Source organism: Histomonas meleagridis (genome assembly GCF_020186115.1).
Source record: "Histomonas meleagridis strain 2922-C6/04-10x chromosome Unknown contig_82, whole genome shotgun sequence".
NCBI lineage: Eukaryota > Parabasalia > Tritrichomonadida > Dientamoebidae > Histomonas > Histomonas meleagridis.
Window position 1 is genome coordinate 314,614 of NW_027150919.1, and position 16,974 is coordinate 331,587.

At 27.2% G+C, this 16,974-nt stretch overlaps 4 protein-coding genes across 4 annotated transcripts; 1 reads left to right on the forward strand and 3 right to left on the reverse strand.

Moving 5' to 3' along the window:
* Positions 1-8,868: 8,868 nt before the first annotated feature.
* GO595_009055 (uncharacterized protein) lies at positions 8,869-9,837 on the reverse strand (the record flags this gene model as incomplete). Its single annotated transcript, XM_067922698.1, has 1 exon — positions 8,869-9,837. One exon carries the CDS (start codon positions 9,835-9,837, stop codon positions 8,869-8,871), a length of 969 nt encoding a protein of 322 aa, XP_067770840.1.
* Positions 9,838-10,593: 756 nt separating this feature from the next.
* Positions 10,594-11,841, reverse strand: GO595_009056 (zinc finger protein ZPR1; the record flags this gene model as incomplete). The annotated part of the gene is made up of 1 exon (XM_067922699.1): positions 10,594-11,841. The coding sequence occupies one exon, from the start codon at positions 11,839-11,841 to the stop codon at positions 10,594-10,596; it is 1,248 nt and encodes a 415-aa protein (XP_067770841.1).
* Positions 11,842-12,244: 403 nt separating this feature from the next.
* On the reverse strand, positions 12,245-12,469 carry GO595_009057 (ribosomal protein L38e; the record flags this gene model as incomplete). Its single annotated transcript, XM_067922700.1, has 1 exon — positions 12,245-12,469. One exon carries the CDS (start codon positions 12,467-12,469, stop codon positions 12,245-12,247), a length of 225 nt encoding a protein of 74 aa, XP_067770842.1.
* Positions 12,470-16,357: 3,888 nt separating this feature from the next.
* GO595_009058 (dihydrolipoamide acyltransferase) lies at positions 16,358-16,756 on the forward strand (the record flags this gene model as incomplete). Its single annotated transcript, XM_067922702.1, has 1 exon — positions 16,358-16,756. The coding sequence occupies one exon, from the start codon at positions 16,358-16,360 to the stop codon at positions 16,754-16,756; it is 399 nt and encodes a 132-aa protein (XP_067770843.1).
* Between the last annotated feature and the right edge of the window lie 218 nt (positions 16,757-16,974).

Consider the following 16,974-nt stretch of genomic DNA (forward strand, 5'->3'; position numbering starts at 1 on the left):
ATGTTCAAACGAAAATTGACAAAATGGAGCCATCAGAATTACGAACCATAGATGAAAAGAAACTTCGAGATTTTATCAAATTAGTTCGAGCATTTGCCAAACATAGTGATCTTAAACTTGTTAATCAATTTGAGTATACAATTGCGTTACGATTTTCTGTATCAGAGTTTCTATCCAAAGAATATGATGGCTTAGTGCGAATTAATTCCAACAAAACATTTTCTTCGCAACTAATTTCTGATATTCAAAAGTATAAAGTTGTTGAACATATTTTAGATAATATGCATCGTGACTTAGTACATAATTTTGTTGAAATGTTATGTAAATTATGGAATGCAGGGGAATATAATGTAACAGTATTAGAGAAGTTTTGGAATTTATCGATATCACAACATTCACAAGAAATAAACAAATTCTTTGATGAATGGCCGAAGTTAATTAATACAATTCCAAAGAACAAAATCAATGATTTTTGGGGAATTGTAAAGAACACAAATTCATATCCATTACCTGTTTTAAAGTTATTAGAACGAATCCATGGGAAATGTGATAAAGAATCTATGCAAGAAATCTCATTAAAGTTATGGGAATCAGCAATAACAAGTAATGACAAGATACAATATGTTCCTTCTATTATAGTATATTCACAACAATCACAAGAATCAATTATTGGACTAATTGATAAATGTTTTGGATTAATCGAAAACAAAAATGAAAATGATTCGAAGTTTTCGATTTTAATATTATCTAAAATATGGAAATCATTTAATGAAGAAAAGTCACGAAAACAATTTGATAGTTTATTAGAGAATTGTAAAGTTTCAAAAGAAGATATGCAATTATTGTTTGACTTAATAATTAAGGTTTCTGATTCTATAACACCACCATTAAATGAGAATGAATTAATTTTAATTCGGAACTTAATAGAACCTTTATTTGGTATAAGTAATACACTCATTTCAATGTTTTATGATAAAATGATTGGAATTAAAAAAGGAAAACTATTTCCTAAAGAAGAATTAGAATATATTATTCAATGGTTATCTGATAAGCCAAATATTGACTCGATATTATTTAAATTTATTACAAACATATTTTATAAAATTAATAATATTAGTAATGAATCAACAATACCTAATTTAGATTTAATTGGATTTAATTCTATTTGGAATTTAATGTTAAAAACAAATTTACCTGAAATTTCATCATTTATTGTTGACTTATTAATACGTTGTGAAAACACATTATCTATTAAACAATTTATCGAAAAATGTATACCAAATATAGAAACATTTGGTGTATTAAATTTATTAATTCTTTTAATATCTAAAGTTGAAGATTCATTAGATTTAAATACTTATAATATTACTCGTAACTTATATATACCCGATAATTTATATATTAATATTAATTTACAAGGTGATTATAATGATAAAATTAAAGTTGTAAGTAATATTACTGTACCTGTATTTCGTACATATGTATCAAGGAAATGTAATGTCGAAGAAAATAAATTAGATTTATTAATTGATGGACAAAAATTAACTAATAAACATAAGTTTGTTAATGATGAAACAATTAGTGTATATGTAAAAATGTTTGCTTCACCTCCTCGAACTATAATTAAGTCGGAATTACCTTCACAAATCATTAAGAACTCAAAAGCATATTCTAAATTATTTAAAATGATTGATGTTGGACCTGATAAAACTTATTTACCTGAATATGCATTAAATTTATTAAATTATTTGGAAACTGCTGAAAATGAAAAACTTAATAATGATTCAGATTGGGAAACTTTATTAACATTAGAAAAACCTTATTTATTAATGTATCGATTAAATTATTTAGCTAAATTAATATCAGCTAAAACTAGTTCGTTTTTAAACACATTTTGTAAAAATAATGGATATAAACAATTATTATTAATAATCGAAAACATTAATTATGATATGTTTTATCATAAAAATTATTATAATTTAATATTTTCAATTTTGACAATTATTATAACGAAATCTTCACAAGAAAATAAAAATTCAACTTATGAAAGTATTGATATTAATAAATTAATTGAAGCAATAATGAAACATATTATCGAAATTATTAGTCAAAAATCAAATAATCAAATTAATACTTTAACAAGTTTATTGACATTAATACTTGATATAACTAAAATGGATCAAAACGCAATTTTATCACAAGACTTATTCCAAGAATTCTTCGAGAAGTTATTATTTAGTGATATATTATCAGCACGAATTGGAATTTCAAAGATTTTATATATAATTGAACCTAAACAGATCGAAAATATTATAATTAATAATATTAAAAAGGCAACAAAAGGAAATTGTTTTGAATATTTCAAAATTTTAATTTCGATCTCTAAAAATTATGATAAACCATTAGAATTATATAATTTATTAATGAACTTTTTAAAGGATAACTTTATAATTTATACTGAAAAGTCTAAATTAAGTTGTGAAGATGATGAAGATTATAAAGAATTACAAAGTTCTGTTAATGAATTATGTGGCGATTTAGTTGATTTATCATTTTTAACAGGTATTATTGATGTATTAATATTATTATTACAAAGGATTCAAGAACCAATTCCTAATATTAAACAACATACATTATTTGTTATAGAACATATTGCATTTAATGTTAATCGATTTGTTTCACCACCGAAAACAGTTTATATTTTATTAAAAGAATTATTAAATAAGAAGCCGAAACTAATAAATAAATTAATAAAAATATTAAATGAATTACAAAACATTGCTGATTTTAATATGAAGCCTCATTATTCTTCAACATTTACATCTCTTAAACAAACAAAAGGTATACAAAATATGGGATTTACATGTTATTTAAACTCATCATTACAACAAATATTTCGAATTGAAAATATACGAAATTCGATTTTATCTTATAAACCTTCTGATGATATCGATATTAAACATAATTGGTTAACACAATTACAATTATTATTTGCTAAATTAATATATTCACCTGTTACTGCTATTGATGCATCACCATTTGTTACTAATATGAATAGTTGGGATGGTAAACCTATAAATCCACATGAACAACAAGATGCAGTTGAGTTTATTCAAATGCTTTTAGATAAAATTGATGAAAGTTTAGAATCGAAACCTGTAACAGAATCTGTTAAAGGTATTATATTACATAAAGTTTGTGGTATAGGTATAGATTTCGAATCTAATTCGGAAGAATTATTTTCAACATTTCCATTAGAAATTAAAGGAAAGAAAAATTTGGAAGAATCATATTCAACTGTTTTAATTCCAGACACATTTTCTGATTATAAAGCTAATGATGAATTAGGTTATATAGATGTGAATAGTTTTTCATCAATTAAAAAAGCACCAACGAATTTAATATTCCAATTAAAACGATTTGATTTTGATTTAGCGACGTTACAAAGACAAAAAATTAATTCATATTATGAATTTACATTTGAAACTGATATTTCTGTAATGTTAACAGATAATACTAAACCATTAATATATGAACTATGTGGTATCGTAATGCATAGTGGTACTGCTAATGGAGGACATTATTTCAGTTATGTTAAAAATGAAATTACTAATGAATGGGTATGTTGTAATGATTCTAATGTCTCCAAATTAAACATTAAAAATATTATAAAAGATTCCGTTGGTGGTATTATAAATACAAGTGAATATGATAAAAACAAAAAAGTTTGGGTCATAAAACAAAAAGAAAATTCACAATCAGCTTACTTATTAATTTATAAACAAAAAGATCGAAAATTACCAAACACTGAAATTGAACCTATTACATTAATGCCATCGATAATGTTAAAGACATTTTTAGATGAACAAAAGGTATTAATTCTAAGTAATTTATTTGATCCAAGTTATATTTCATTTATACAAGAAATTACTAAGAGTTTAAAGGATGAAAACATTTATCAATTCTTATTTGATTTCATATTTATGTTATTTGTAAGTGATAATTATATTATTAATGATATTTCATATAAATTTATTCAAGAAAAAATCCAAGAAGATGAAGATTTTGCTGAATTCTTTTTATCACATGATAAACAAATTATTAATTTATTAATTAAAAAAGAATTAAATGCACGAAATAATTGCTTAAAAATATTAATTCCAACGATTAAAAAACTAAACAAGAAAAGTGAGAAATTTATCGAAAAAATTTTAGATAATAAAACAGAAATATTAAAACATTATATGAAATTTGATCAAATATTTAAACCGATTTATATTTATATAACAAATGTTGATCATGATCGAAATGATATTCTTGAATGGATGTTTTCATTTTTAGATGAATTATTAAATGTTATACCTAAAGATAAATTAGATACTACATTAACCAAAATTAATTTATCACATTTATTTAAGATCATTTTATATTTAATTGATAAGTTAAATAAAGGTGATAAATATAAAGAGAAAATATTTGAACCGGAATTTATTAATCATTGGTTTATATCACCATTTCATACATTTGATTTTGCTTCATTAATGACATACTTTATGAAAGATAATCAAGAATTAACAAACAATTATTATAATTATTTATTAGAAACTAAAGAAAAGAATTCAACTTCAATGTTAGCGGCTAATTTTGCAAATGTTTTATCATTTAAAGATACTTTAAGTACTTCAAGAGTTAAATGGTTCTTCGAAAATATGATTGATGAGAAATCCGAAGGTTATAATTGTTCTCAATTAATAAAATCGATAACAACTAATTTGCAATCACGTAAATCAGAATATTCTTGTGAAATCGCACTCGAAACTTCTGATTTATGGTTTGATAAATGGTTATTTAATAATGATAGTGTTATTCGTACTTCTTTCGAAGATTTTGTTTATTCATTATTCCCTAATTATCCAAAGTTTGTTCAAACTTATGGTAAACCTTTTGTATTACCTAAAGCAGAACCACCGAAAGGAACAGAAGAAGAACAAAAGCAAATAAAAGTTCTTTTTAATTTATTAATTAAATCAAATCAAAAATTAATTTCTCAATGTAAAACTGCGTCAACGATTTTGATAAACAAAAAAGCATTTGAAATGCATTTAGCAAGTGATACATATTTTAATGTGTTAAGTTGGGTTGTTTATTATGGTAAACTCCAAACAGAAATCATTAAAAACAAAAATCTTTTCATAAGTTATATCAATGAATTTTCTAAATTGAAGAACGACTTAAAGTCCGCAGTAACAAGTGAATTAAAGTTCTTAAAGTTATTTGATTTCGAAGGATTTTTCGATAATAAAACACTTTCGACATTTATAACAGCATTAAATCGTTTACCAAATGAAAACTCATTCCATTATTGTTCGTTTATTGCAACGCAATTATTCCCATTAATAAAAACATTAAATGAAACTAATGCAAAATCAATTTCGAAATCGCCGATCTTAAGTTGTGCAATCGAAAGTATTGTACAAGATATACCAGAGCCATTAGAGCGAATAATATTAATGGTAAGTAAAGTATCTATAGGAGTTACAGTAACACTATTCACAAGTCGAATTTTCATTAATATGTTAAACAATGTGAACATAGAATATATAAATTTGTTAATAAAAATGTTCAAATTAAACAACAAAAATTATTTCGATATATTTAAGATGCAATGTTTAGAAATTTTAATTGATACAATTAAGAAACAAACCAAAAATTCGACAAATCAAAATATGTTATTAGAAGAATATATAAAACTTCTTTCTGAGTTTGTTAATACGTATATTTTATATTACAAAGATAAAACTTCGATTTTCTCGAATCCAATTCAATCATTATTAAATTATTGGAAAAATGATTTCGATTTCATATTAACTATTGATAACTTAATCTTTAAATCGACAAATAATTCGAACTTAACAATGTATTTAATTTCATTCCTTAAAAACGTTTTAACTTATGATAAAACAGTTTTAGCTAAAACAAATGTTTTATTAAAAAAGCCGGACGATTTCTATATGAAAATCAACGAAAATTATCGAGCTGATTATGCTTTATTAATATTAAAGTTATCGAATAATATGAAACTAAATCAACAAGAAGATTTATACTTAAAAGATTTAACAAGTATTGCAAAGTTTGGTATTGTCGATAATAAATTGTTCTCTATATATTTATACGCATTAAAGAATTTTGAAAATAAGGCAAAAAATATTAATGGAGAAAAAACTTTGGAAATATTTAAACAATATTTCCAAAACGTAAACGATTTATACGATTTGATATCAGTGGAATATCCAATGGTTTTGGCTAAGAAACTAAATAATAATGAGTTTTGTGAGTTTATCGTGAATAAGTTTAAGGAAATCGCGAAAAATTATTTCGCTGATTTGGAATTAAATGAACATTTAGAAAATGAGAAAATTGAGAAAATTGAACAAAATATTTCTGCAACTAAAAAAGTTTTGGAAATTTTGGGAAATGAAGTAAAAATTGAAGTGGAAACTAAGAAAATTGAAGAATTGTTACAGTTCTTCGATACATTAAATAAAGATAAGAAAGAAACAGTTTTGGAGGAGATTCAAATTATTAAGAATCATTTAGCATAAATAAACTAAATGAATAGGAAAATATTTTTTTTTTAATATTTTTAAGTTTTGTGGTGATTTTCTTCCAATAAAAGTAACCACTTGATAAAGTTTTCATTTTCATTATGAAAATGCATTACAAAACTGTTTTAATTTTAATTATATAACATTTAAAATATTAATAAAATTATTGTTTTTTCAAATTATTAAATATTGAGAATAATAAATTTATCTTTTACTTTTTAGATAATCACTATACTCATCTAAGTTCATAAGATTGGATGTATCATCACTTTCAAGATGTAGCTTGAGAATCCAACCTTCTCTCTCAGGAGATTTATTTATGATTGAAGGATCTAATTGAACATTCTTATTTGTTTCAATTATTTTTCCAGCTAATGGAGCAAATATTGGATGTGTTGCTTTAGAAGACTCAATTTCACATAGTGTATCACTTGCTTTAACTTCTTTACCAATAAGAGGTTCAACATAATAAATATCACCAAGATGATTTACTGCATGAACTGTAATCCCAACTGTTCCCACATGCCCAATGATATCAATCCATTCATGTGTTGGGGTGTAAAATTTAGTAAAAGAATTTGAAATATTTGATATCATTTATTTTTTGAAATCATTTTAACCTTTGTTCCTAAAAAATTTAAACGAAAAGAAAAAAACTAAAGCTTTTAAGCTAAAGTTAAAATTTTATCATATAAAATATATTTCCAATTAAGGTTCACGCGTCTAATTTAATCCCTCAGATAAAATGTAATATATCTTCCTTTGAAATGAATTCCAAAGTCATTTCAGGAGTTGCTGTAAGAAGACCTTTGTCAATTCCATCATGTATTGATTGTTATGGTGTTGTACTCTGTCATTCAGCAACTGTCATCACATCAGTTACTGGATATTATATGATCGAATATATGAATGACAATTTTGTTCATGTAACAAGGTGTAATAATTATATTCCAGGAAGAAATTTTAAATTTCAAAAAAGAATTTGGATCCATGATGATCCAGATCAAAAGTTCTCTTCGATTAATTTTACAGTAGGTGATTTTGCTATATCTATGGCAAAAATAATGAAAGAGAAAAAATTTAACACATATACACATAATTGTCTGAATGCACGTTATTTAACCATGAAAAAATATGGAATGATGTCAAGAGATCCCTTAAATAATAAAAGGTGCATCTTTTTCCAAGGATGGTTTGATTATTATGGAAAAAAATACAGAATTCCAAATATTGAAAAGAAAAACTTAAAAGATTTCAGTTTCCAACAAATGAAATAATATTTCATTTTAAAAATAAAATTTTAATTTTTATATATTTTTATTTTAATAATAATGTTTATAAAAATTCAATTTTCATAAGTCACATCAACATATCAGCACCGATAACTTTATTTTATATTCCAAATTGACAAATTTGAAACTGTATTATGTTTTCTTATATCAGAATTTTATGTAACTAAATTGAAGTTTTTATCAATACTAATTAATATTAATACTTACTAGAAAAACATTGTTACCCTTAAACAAGTATTTACACATTTCGCTTTCTTCTTGAGTAAATTCCTTTTTTGTTACAATAAAATTATAAGAAAGGTACCTTTCTTCTTGTGTAAATTTTTTTTTAAATAATACTATAAGCTTTATGCAAATTTATAAATTTATAAGGCCGGCCTCAGTGTTTTGTCACAAACATTTCCAAATAATGTATCATAAAAAACAACACAAAAGGTTCTACTGTCTATAAATGGCGTCTCACGCTGAGTTGCAACTAGTTATGTATACATAATAGTTAATTCTTCATTTGGTTTGTCAAACACCTTTTGATATTATCGTAAATCATAACACTAGTTCAAGATTCTGTAGTTTTAGTATAAAATTTCTTTCTTTTGTATATAATGAAAGATACATGGTATTTTGTCTAGGGAAATTCTTTAAAACATTCTTTGTTTGTTGTTATAATTATAACAAATTTTAATATTATAAGCATATGAAATATTTTGAATAAAGTGAAAAAATACGTGTTACTCACTATTCTTTTTTCCAGTTGATGTGAATGACATAATTAAGTTTGAAGAATCCGTATGAACCTTTTTTAGTATCTTAAATGCAATGGAACATTTCCCAGTTATTAGTTCAGTATTTAATGTATTTTAATCAAATTTTAATTATAAATTTTTATATGATTTACATATTCATTAATTCACTCATTCCAAACTAAACAATAACTCGAATAGTTTTTACTATCAAAATCGCTAATTCATATTCTAAGGTGTTTGCTGATTCTTTTCGTTTCTTTGTAACTTTATCATTGGCTTCAGCTTTTCGACCTTTACATACATTTTATTCAAATTCGGCCTCTCTACAATCCAAAAATCAGAGTAAGACGAGTCGATTATCTTCACCGGATCATTTTCCTTGAAGACGACTTCGCCTGTCTCTTCATCAGTGATGTCCACTTTGGCCATCATCATTTTGCCATTTCCGTTATTGAATGTAAACAGATCTGGAATATTAAACTTAGGCTCGCTGTATCCGACAAAAAGAGCTCTGAGGCGTTCAATCGCTTGATCTATAACGTTAAATGTCTCATCAAGGGATATCGTTTCTTTATGTTCTTGGAATTGAATGTCTGGGAAATTGGCACTCCCTCGTGCATTGATGCCTTTGTGTAGTGCAGATTCGAATTTGGCACCGATTTTAATGATAGATTTAACTTGATCTGACAATTGGATTATTTCGGCTTCGGTGGTTTTAAGCATATTCATGTAACGGAGATATTCAGTATGCTTCTGAAAGCCAGATTCAACAACTTTAGTACTGGTGAAACCTTTGGTAGAAATGGACATCTCATATGAAAATTGATCTTCGGCTTTAGAAAGTGATGCTACGATATTCTGAATGTTATTTTTGATGTCAGAGAGTGGGTCAGATATATCTGTTTCAAGATATTTCTTGGAATTAAGTAATGAAATCTGAATGAAAGATTTTAACTCTTCGAGTTTCTGTCCTATTTGGACAGAGTTTTGGGAAATTATGCTAATAATTTGTGGATGAAGATTGGTATCATTTTTAGGTACATAAAATGAATTTAAAATTTCGATTATTTTAGTTAATTTTTTGACGCACAATGCATACCACTTTTGAAAAGATTTGAATTCTTTTTGGAGAGAATAACCAGCACCAATAATTGTACCAAATTCTTCGTTAACTTTTTCGAATTTGTTGGCTATCATTATTTTTTGTCAATAGGGCACCCTAAATAGTAAAAGACCGTTTATTTTGGCGGAATAACCACCACAAATAATTCACACATTTTGATGTTTTTTTCCATTTGTTATGCTGCTAGAACAATAAGGCCATGTAAAATCAATATTTTTTGTGATGTTTCTCCACGCTTTATGAAATCTATCAAATTTTTATTCACATGTTTTTATTTGATTACAAAATTGACAAAAAATACAATATTAAAAATGAAAGGCCAATAAGAACTTTATTTGTAAATTATAATACACTAATCTTTTTTGTGCATATTCTTTATCAGTTGATGGTTCTATTACACTTGAGATTGACGATGTTATCCTATGTTTCGAATGTATTGTAGGAAAGGAAATGATTTTATAATATTGTTTATAGCTTAAATGATCACTTAAGTTTTTTAGAAGCTCAAACACGTTGTTCGGATATTTTTGCAGAAAAAAAACGAGCCAATATACCAATTGTATTATGTGCTAATAAATGCGATCGCGAAGATGATGAAATTGTTATTAGCAGACGAAAAGGCGAAGAGCACGCATCAATATACAATGCAAAATATGTCGAAACCTCAGCGCTTTTGAATATCGGCATTACTGAAGCATTTTCTGCCATTGTCAGATTGCTGAGATATGGCACCAGAACCTGATGAAAAGAAGGGCTGCGTAGTGTCTTAAAAGGATATATGTATTTTACAAAATTTATTATGCATACAATCAAATTAAATAATTAATTTTTTATTCTTCTTTCTTGTTTTCATCAATAGTTTCATATCCTTCTGTAATCATATCATTGATTCCTAAAACTTCATTTTGTTCAAATGTTCGTTCGTAATCTTCGATCACTAATTTGTCATCTTTATCACCAAGAACTTGGATATATGAATTAGCGAGTGGATCATCCATTATTAATGTAAATGGAACCTTGTTATGATAATATTGTTGTATCGCTTCAATAATCTTTTGTATCTTGTCACCTTCACCTGGCATAGCTGAATCACCATTCGCAAACGGATTATTCTCTTTCAAATTGCTATGGATATCGCGCATTAATCCTTCGACGGTTGTGAACTTCCCTCCTAATGTTCCTGGAATAAGCTCTAAATCGCACTCCGGAATCTTTATAGATGCTGTCTCGGACTTAAGGAGTTCACGATTAAGATCTGCTTCGCTATCAGCATGAAGTGTTATTTTTCTTGCTTTTGGTGAGACTGCACCACCAACAAGAACTTCTGCATTATGATAACCACATGAATCACAATTGAAGGCCATAAGATTAATCTCTTTGAAGTGTGGAATATGTAATGTACAAGATTTCATTGTTCCATTAACAGAACAAACTGGACATTCAGTGTCAAAGGACATAACCTCATTGTCTCCCTGTGCAAATACAGAATCAATACGTTCTCCATCATCAAGTTCGAAGTTATCTGTTTGTGGTTTGGTCATTAATCCAATGGCTTCGGCTTGTTCTGGCGTGCGTTTGTAGAAGCGAACACTAAGGTTTGGATCCTTTTGTGGTGCTAATGGATTCTCTATAAAGCTATTACCTGATGGATCATCAAGAATGAGATCAAATTGAACAAGTCCTTTGACACATTGTTGAAGGTTGTCAAGAAATTCAACAAGAGCAGGAGTTTGCTCAGATGTCTTGAGACCTTCATAGGTTTGTTCAAGTACACCTTCGATTGTACTGATGCTATCTCCTTGTGTAGGTCCTGGAATTTCAAGATCAATGGCAGGTACTTTGATAACACCATGACAACTTTTAACAATTCTACGATTGAGGTCTTCTGGAGATTTTACATGAAGTTCATAATGAACACCTTTTGCTGGGTATTCTCCTGCAAACTGAACTGAATTATTTTGGAAATTGCAATGAGGGCATTCAAAACGGGATATCATAACTTCTCTAAAGAATGGGATTTTAGTAAGGAGTAATGTTGATGTTCCATTTTTCATACAATTCATACATAAAGATTCCATTTGAATTGGCTTCACATTTGGTCCTATTTCCAAAAAGATTGGTGGTGGATTATCTGACTTTTCAGATTTCATTCAACGAAAAAAATGGTCATTGAAGACCGTTGGGCAAAATATAGTATTCAAAAAGTTGATTGGCCAAAATCTTTTCGAAAAGAGATGAAAATTGGGTTTAAATTCGGAAATCACATTATAATATTAAATTTTATACATCAAACAAAGAAATGTCATGTACTTATGTTACAAATAATGATATAATAAAATGATTTTAAAATTAAAAATTATCGGAAAGCAAATATTGTTCAAACTTTAAAATTCTAATAAAGCACAAGGCGATGCCAAATAAAAGAAAAGGTAATGAACATGTTCTGATCAAAAAGAAAATATTAGAATAGAGTAAACATTTTTACTCACGTTTGTCAAGGTAGATAACTTCTAGACCTTGTGGTATTGACTCTGTAACAAGTTGAACGAATTTTGGTTGCTTGACTGTTAATGTGTATAAGTATCTTGTAGTCCTAAGCTTGAACTTTGTATCTCCGTTCTTAACCTTCTTAACCTTAACCCACTTTGCGTCTGGGCGTGCAGCGAGTTCAAGGAACTTACGTGGTGTCTGAACAGATCTTGGCATCTTGCAAAAGGACGACCAAACCGTAAGAAGACCGTTTAGCCAGATGATATCACCGACCGTTAAATACTATTTTTGGTTTTTTTGTGGCTTTAATTGTTATTAAAAAACATAGAGTATACTCAAGAAAGAACCAATAGAAAAAGAAAAAAAATTATGTTGTTCCAAAAAAATTATTTTATTAATTTTAGAATTAGGTTTCTTTCTTTTCATTTTCTTCATTGTCGTTAACTTCAGGATTTTGGATTTGATTTTCAGTCTGTGCCTCGTCTAACATTTTGGTAATTTCATTATATTGATCGGAGAAAACATTGATAAGATGTGAAAAAAAGATATGCGCATTTTCATTGAACTTTCTCTCGTTGGAATCTTCTGCAAATTCAAATAAAAATGGAAATGCTTCCCTTAAGTTGTTTCCAAAGAATTGAATAATAGTGTGAGAACCAGTAAACTTATTATTAACGAAATAGGATAAAATTATAAGCTTAACAAGTCCATATATTACACTAGAATCTAATAAAATATCTAAGAATGTTGTCAATACTTTCATCAAAACCATTGCAACAAAGTGTTCCAAAGCCATGTATAATCGCTTCCTTTTTCTTTCAGCCAAATATTCGTATAAACAAAAAGATGGGTATAAAAATCCGATTATAAATACAGCTGCGTTGACAATAAAGGCAAACAGTTCCATTTTAAAAGGGGTAACCCTAAAAATTATTCAAAAAGTGTAAAATATCAATTTATGCCCACAACACAAGCTTCAAAGGATTGAATTTCGAAATATTTTTTTTTTAATTTTGATTTATTAAAACTGTGTTTTTTTGATGTGCCACTCTAAGTGGATGCTCTGAAATATAAAATTATTAAGAGCCATGTAAATTTCCATTATTACTGAAGTTCATCTTTAGAACTTTTTTCAATTGCTCATTTTTCTTTTGCAGAGTCGAAATCTTTGCTTTTAGATTAACCTCAATTGAATTACAGACTGGTGAATTCCTGTTTTGGAATCCTCTTGTACACGGAGGCGAAAAATTACTCATAAATGGAATAACGGGTTAAGATTTTGACGATGAAATTTACCTAAAAAGGCATCAAAGTATCGTGTTTTCAACAATTTTTCAAATATAAATACCTCTAAACGTTATGCGGAAAATCCTTAGATATTATGAATTTATTGATAGATTAATATCATATTATAAAGTATTATTTTAAATTTATAAATAGATTTTCAAGACCATTTTTTTTGTCCCATGTTCTGATGTTACAACCAACTGGCCATATATATAAATTTACAAACTCCGATTTATATAGTTAACTATAAATGAAATTTACAGGGCGCCCCTTATAACAATTTATGGCAAATTATTGTCAAAATAAGTCAAATCGTTTTGCAGCTTGATCGGTTTTGACTGAAAAAATAAACGTTTCACTTATGATTTCATAATTTTTGCTTGTTGGTACTCACCATCTGCTTTCAGAAGTTTTTAAAAAACAAAAAACACAAAACTAAAAATGATTTACTTTAGAACACACCATATTTTATTATATATTTATCGTAGTTACATTTGCACAATAAATTTATCTTCTTTGAAATCATCTGCAAATGGATCTTCTTCAATATTTGATATAGATATTCCTGTTGTGAATGTGTTTGTTGTTTGGTTATTATCATTTTGTTGTTCTGAAATTTCATTTTCAACAATTTCTTCTTTTTTATTTTTAATTCGAATCAATAATATAATTAGTAATGAAATTATAATAATAATAACAACAACAATAACGCAAACGATTATTATGATAATTGTTGTTTTGTTGTCATTTGTTTGAAATTCGTTGTTATAAATAAATGTAAAGAAGTTCGAATAATAAATATAATATGTCGAATAAATAATAACTGTGTAATCATAATATATAAATTCTGTTTCAATATAAATATACGACGAATTAATTGCAATTAGTGAAAGTGATTTCGTTTGCATTTCATAATAAGTAAACGAATGTGTAATAGATAATGTGACCGTTAATAAGTATGAAAAAGATTTCGTTAAATCATTTTGAAATGATTCAGTAAATGCATTCGATGTATTATTACTACTGAATGAATGCGGCGCTGAAAATGTATTTGAATCAGAATATGTATTACTTCGACTGAATGTGTGTGATGAAGAAAATGAAATTGTTGCAATCGGGCTGCAGTTTCCTTCTGTGTTGTCTTTGTCAACACCTAAATTTCCAAATTTACTTCCTGCATATGTTGGATATGTGATAACACTTGCTGTAACATTATAAAATGCATTATCTCCAATACTTGGTTCTGTATATCCATAATAATAAATGCATTCAAGTGAATTACAATTACCAAATGCTGAACTTCCAATTTCTCTTATTCCAGACCCAAGTGTTAATATTCTTAAATTAGAACATAATGAAAATGCTGAACTCCCAATTGAAGTGACTGAAATTGGAATTGTAATGCTTTTGATGGATGAACACAATGAAAATGCTCCACCACCAATTCTTGTAACATTTCCACCAAATATAATCCTTTCTAAATTAGAACATAACGAAAACACATAACCACCAATATCTGATATAGAATTACCAAAATTAACTGAAATAACTAATGGCCATCCTGAAAATACATCACCTGGAATCGAATAAATTCCTTTACTAATGTTTACAAATTTCGTGACGTTTTTATATTGATCAATTTGTTCAAAATCATTTAAATTTGTTATTATTAATGTTGAGTTATTATCATATAATATTTGAAAGGAATTTATGAAAAATATAACAAAAATTATAACGTTTTTATGTTTTTTCTTTTCGCATGTTTTCAATTTGTAATTGGTCAAAGAAAATTTCTGTAGAAAAAGTGGTTTTTTCTGAAAAATATTGACATAAACCACTAATATCATTGAAAAAACGGCGGTTAAACGAGCAAAAGCATTGAATTTAAGTGGTCGGTCTTTTTTATCGTTTTGCATCAATGAAAAACAAAGAAATTTACTCTGGGTCAAAGATAGATTCTCATAACATCTTTTCATGGTTTGCATTGATGTATTACCTTCAGTCAGCATACTGGCTATAAAGGATTTATTTTGGGTAATTGTAAAATATGATACTGATAATTTTAATTTGACATTAAATATTTGAAGCACAACTAATGTGTTCTCTGTACGAGCCAGGAAATCTGGAAATAAACTGGTTTTAAAGAAAATAGAATTCTTGTTAAATATATCAAAATTCTGGTTATGAATCTCAACGAATGGATCTTCTGCACTGCGCCCATGCGCAAGTCCTTCTTTGCAAAGGCTCTTTTTCATATTTGATATTTTTATAGTCGTAAGGAATGGGCTTTCTGGTATAATACTGTTACTAAATTGCTTTGTAATGGACGAAACGAGCAGCAAATGAAGAATTCTCATGATTCAAGACCTGATATAGTCGAAGGCCTTAACCAAATACACATCGGCTAATACAAAAGTTAAAAATCATACGGTTAACATATAAGAAATTTGTTGTTGTTTTTTTTGAGGTTTTTCAATTTAACCTGAAATTTTATTTCAATAATTAAAGGCGCCTACAAAAGGTGGCGCTTTAAATGATTATAAAGTCACTTTTAAATAATATAATGAATGAACGCGATAAAACTGAGTCTGGTGGTCGTAATGATACATCTTTGTTGGTGGTAAACATGTTTTAAGTTATTAAATTTCATTAATTTCAAGAGATATAAATTTTTAATGACATATTAACCATTTCCTTCAAGATATATCATATTTTTAAATGAAATATATTAATGTATGTGTGTAAGTATTAAGGTCCATATCTAAATACTTCTAAATTAATTGTAATTATATTATATTGACGCATATCGTTAAAAATATGGCTGATTCTACAGGAAAAGTAACAATTCAGGTGAAAAACGAACACCTTGCAACAAACCTAAAGGCCGGCTTTGTAAACGCTTTATCAACTGCTGTGCTTTCATCGTTAATGGAGGAAGCATCATGCAAAGCAGTAGAGATTGCATGCCTTATTAGTGGACAAACATCAATAAGCGCAAAAATGAAATTGTTTTATCAAAGACCTTCAAGGTTAGGCTCTAATGTTTCTGTTATATCAAGAATTGTTGATATTGATAAAGATGGTATTCATTTTGAAATTGAAGCATCGGACGAAAAAGGGATTGTGGGAACAGCAAAACATACAAGGGTGTTTGTTGATAAAGATGATTTCGAAAAGCGTTGCTACGAAACTGCAAGACGCGCTCGCCAAATTTAGGTATTGTTTAGAATTGGTTCTTTGTCTTTATAAATCACGTTTTGCTAAAAACATTTATTGAGTTTATTACCTTAATGACGACTATTGTGTGGACGATATCGATCGTTTTGGTCAGGAGTAATACTTCGCTTTGTAAAGTTATTCTCTTTAGCTTTTGATGGGATTCCATAAATTTCGAAATATATTTTTGAATAACTAAAAACTCGCCTAATTCTTTA